The sequence below is a fragment of the Limulus polyphemus genome, unplaced genomic scaffold, assembly GCF_000517525.1.
Source record: "Limulus polyphemus unplaced genomic scaffold, Limulus_polyphemus-2.1.2 Scaffold477, whole genome shotgun sequence".
Taxonomy (NCBI): Eukaryota; Metazoa; Arthropoda; class Merostomata; order Xiphosura; family Limulidae; genus Limulus; species Limulus polyphemus.
In genome coordinates, this window is record NW_013666087.1 from 241,536 (window position 1) to 246,483 (window position 4,948).

General features: G+C 35.7%; 1 protein-coding gene across 1 annotated transcript in view; it reads right to left on the reverse strand.

Moving 5' to 3' along the window:
- Positions 1–4,948, reverse strand: part of LOC106458501 (coiled-coil domain-containing protein 13-like) — a 23,229-nt gene that overhangs the window by 5,292 nt on the left and 12,989 nt on the right. Inside the window, exon 5 of the mRNA XM_013918021.1 lies at positions 72–362. Coding sequence (XP_013773475.1) covers positions 72–362 — 291 coding nt within the window. The remainder of the gene's footprint in view (positions 1–71; positions 363–4,948) is intronic.

A 4,948-nucleotide genomic window follows, 5' to 3' on the forward strand; every position in this document is an offset into this window, starting at 1 on the left:
ATTGTGTAGCTTTGTGCTTAATTACAAACAAACAATTATCAGTAAATATTATCCGTCAGGGGATAACCTACCTGCTGTGCTTGTTTTTTCTCCTGCTCTAACCGATGAAGTCGAGCTCGGTGTTCCAGTGTTACACCAACGGGTTGATTAGTAGCCATTGTTATTTTGTTTATTGAGCTCACTTTATCAGATCCGTCTTCTAGCTTTAGATTAGCGGTCTGCTTCTGTAATTGACCCATTAGCTCAGCTACACGATTCTGCAAGTTTATGATTTGTTGAGCGCGCCCTCGCCAAGCTCCTTTGGTTCCTTGATTTAACAAAGTTTGTATATTTACATCTGCGCCGATTTCTTGACTAAGAGCCTATAACAAGTACAAGAAAAACAAAACTACAAAAATAAAATCAAAATCACAAGTGTGCTGCATAGAGAAAATACAACTATAATTATTGCACATTGTTTATCTCCTACCACCTGTAAAATATAAGAACCAAACACAACTTAGACGGAATTTGATACAGTGTTTAAAGGAAAAGCAGAGTAATATAAGTCATAAATCTAGAAATCATATAGATAATTTTAAAACTAATATTTATTCCGTAAATATTAAAAGGATGTTTCGTGATTTCCAATATCTATGCAACTATTCGCGCTTCTCAATTTAAATACTTCCCGTAAACTTTGGATAAGTTTTATTTCTTTAATTCATGAACCAATTTGGGGATTTTTATTGTTCTGAAGGTGCATAAAGAACATTCAAAGTTAGTGATTTGGTATAACTGCTAAAGTGCTGTGTAACTAATAATACTAGAAAGTTTTAATTAAAAAATGCCAGGCAGGTTTTACATCAGTTTATATTAAGCCTAATTACTAAAGAGTACTACTTATATTAAAGGTACACGCAATTAATTACATGGGAAACAAAATATGTCAAGTTTCTTGTTGTTGTTATTGAAAGTAAATTCCCGTCATTAAATAAGTTAAGACAAAACCTTCAATTAAAAGACATGCAGAAGCAAAATTTTATTGAAATATATTACAGAAAAAAACTTCATTTAAAAAGGTATCCCAATTTCTTTTATACTGAAATAAATGCAAAGGACAACCTGCAATGTACTTTAAGTGTTTCAACCAGAAGCATCAGAAATGAATATCATGTGTGAAAATATAAAGACAAATTATTGATTTCGAGGTTTAGAAGTAAGCATTCTGTTTAGTTCGGCCAATGTTAGACGTGATCAAGGAAAATATTTTTTTCTTCATACTCTGTAATATGTAACCATCCTACGTGTTTTCTATCCCCCCTGATTTCAAAGAGTATTTATCACATTTGTCGTACATATAAATGTATGTGTTTTTGTTAAAGAAAGTTGGACAAGGAGTTAGCCAAGTTCCTTTCACCCTAGTTACCTATTAAGAAGGATTTCTTTAAAGTTGAATATTAGGTGAAAATAGGTAACAATCTTTTCCACCGGCAGGTCAGGTGGTACTTTGAGGATACAACCTCCCCCCCCCCTTTTTTTTTCCAATGCTTTGTGCATAACTTGAAACAAACAAACAAATACTCGCAAAGTTTGTCCCCCGTTTGGTCAGCGGAAAGTTTTCGGACTTACAATGCTAAATTTCCGGATTTCGATTCCTTGCAGTGAACAAAGTACAGATACCCATTGTGTACCTTTGCACGACGAAACCAACAATTCGCAAAAGTCTTGAATTTTTCTTCACTTGTCCTAACAAAAGTCTGAAAAATTTCTGTTATGACTTATTTATCTTTACTGTATTGTGTTTAACTGAAAATATTTTCTTGAGCACAAACTTAAACCGTTGTCTTTTAAAGCCTCTGTTGGATTGTCCTATCATTTTTTATTGTACCATTAACGTTTGTTTGTTTGTTATGAATTTTGCGCAAAGCTACACGAGGACTATCTGCGCTAGCCGTTCTTTATTTAGCAGTGAAAGACTAGAGGGAAAACAGCTAGTCATCACCACCCACCGCCAACTCTTGGGTTACTCTTTTACCAACGAATAGTGGGATTGACCGTCACATTATAACGCCCCCACGGCTGAAAGGGCGAGCATGTTTGTGGGATGAGGATTCGAACCCGCAGATTGCGAGTCACGTGCCCTAACCACCCGGCCATGCTACCGTTAAAGTAAATTATAAGATTTTGTGCATTTGACAAAATACAACGGTGAACACTTTTATCAACTGAATCTTTTCTTTCTAAACTGATCGTTTCATTACAATTGGTCTCCTTTACTTTGGTAACCAATGCAGTTTAGTGAGTCTCTGACAAAGGAACCTCTTTAGAGTTAGTCCACGAAAATACTGCATTGCATAGAAAATGTCATTTTAATATCTTGAATGTGTTTACTGGTTTGTCTGTTTCTTGCAAAAATAAATTGCCTGTATAACATTTCCAAATAAGGACCCATGCAGTCCATTGCAGAGAATAGAAGTTTGTTTGTTTGAATTTCGCGCAAAGCTACACGAGGGCTATCTGCGCTAGCCGTCCCTAATTTAGCAGTGTAAGACTAGAGGGAAGGCAGCTAGTCATCACCACCCACCGCCAACTCTTGGGGCTACTCTTTAACCAACGAATAGTGGGATTGACCGTCACATTATAACACCCCCACGGCTGAAAGGGCGAGCATGTTTGGTGGGACGGGGATTCGAACCCGCGACCCGCAGATTGCGACTCGAGCGCCCTAACCACCTGGCCATGCCGGGCCCAAATTAGAAGTAACTTCGTCAGAGATCCACGAAACAGTACTTGATCACCTATAAAATGTTTGTCTTTATTGTCTCTAATACTTCATTGTTGTAGATGTTAGATGAATACGTTTTGTTAGGTATAGTTGATTTTTTACCTTTGGTAAAAAAATAAAAAATATCTGGCAATATTTTCTTTATCTCTGAACTTTGTAATTTTGTAAAGCTCCAGGATAAAGTTATTTCTTATTAATACGATAATTTATATCAATAGCTTTGTACTTTATCAGTGCATCATCGACAACTGATATAATCACCTTTGGACATGCAGTATTTTCTCTGACGATTTTCTACTCCCGTCAGTTGATTTGTGTATTTTCTTTGTTCATCATTTCCTGATTCTGTGTACTTTTTATAACAACCATGGTTATCAAACAGCGGTAAATATACCTACTCTTCTCCATCATATCTCCGATATCAGTACTGTATCATGTCCACTTCCAATAACGTTAACTACATGTCTTTCATCTCCATATGCATTAATACTATGCTTTCTTCTTATCTTGAGTAACAGATTTTTGTTGCAAAATAAACAAACAAGTCTTAAAAATTGTAAACATGGATAACCTTCTGTCTCGCTTTGTACTTCACACAAACCAGATATTACATCTTCATCAACATATACAATTTTGTGTCAACTTACTACGAGTTTACTTTGAAGCACATTTTTTTTAACAATTACCGACGAACAGAATACCAGAAAACACATGGTCAAAATGTAACGACAAATATACCAAAAGGTTAATATCACCAAAATAATAAAAATATTGTATTAGTAACATATATATTTCAGTTTTTCTATATTTTTCGAACATATTATAGATGTTCTTCAGTTATTACTAATTCTACCTTTGCCCCCCAGTGTCACATGCGGTATGTCTGCGGAATTACAACGCTAGAAACCGAGTTTCGATAACCATGGTGGGCAGAGCACAGATAGCCCATTGTGTAGCTTTGTGCTTAAATTACAAACAAGTCTACCTTTCTCGATTGGTGCTATTTTCAAACGACTTTCCATGCTGAAGACATTAAGCAATACTGTAAATTTAAACATATTCAATGTATATTTAGTACGTTCACTTTTCGTAGGCCTGGTATATAACCTGTGTTTAGTCTGACAAACTGTTTCTAATTTCGTTTCCACATAAAACTGCCCACCAGTGGCACAGCGATATGTCTGCAGACTTACAACGCTAGAAACCAGGTTTCGATACCCACGGTGGGCAGAGCACAGATAGCCCATTGTGTAGTTTTGTGGTTAACTTCAAACAAAGAAACCACATAAAACTAAATGATTTAAACCGAATTAACCTAAAATGAGTCAGAAAATAATAACGAACCTTAATTAAACTGTACCGGTGATGTATTTAGGGGTGATGATTATACATTCTTACTTTATAGGGATTACGAAAGTTGTAGCATTCCTGCTAGTCGTGAGAAACAATCATAGCAGAATTAACCAATATTTAGCAGTTTTGGTTACAAAAAGTCATTGTAAACGTACGTTTTGAAATGTTAGACAGTAATATAAGAATTTCGTTGTACATGCATACACTATACCTTTTACAATGTCGCGTTACACAATGCTTACAAAACGTTTATTAACCACAATGTATTCAAGATCACTTTACTCAACATATTTAACCCTATTTTCTGAAATTTTCTTATTACAGCGAAAATATTAACTCTGTCAGTTTCAGCAAATATGTTGCTCCAGTTTACATCCTATTGTGTTAACTAATACAAGGGTTCCCAACCTTTCTCAGCACAAGCCCCCCTCGCCCCCAAAACATTCCGTATTCTGACTGAGACCCCACAGTCACCCATACCCAGTTAATCTATAGATATTGAGTACCATAGTAGTAATGTGTATTTACTACCCCCCCCCCCCCGACAATTTCAAGTGTAATCCCCCATAAGCTTGGGAACTCCTGAACTAATATATGTCTTTTCAGAAAGACAGTAACATAATATTACATTTATAAGAACTTCTTCCTAATTGGAAGCAATCTGACAAAGAACTGATTCTTACATGGACAAAAACTCTAAATATTTGGGTATTACATGCAGCTTTTATTACTCCCAAAACAGAAAGATTGCGGTAATTCAGTCGCAATTTTATTTCCTGGGCCAGTTCTTAAGACTACATGGACCATAACAAATGTCACGAAGATTCT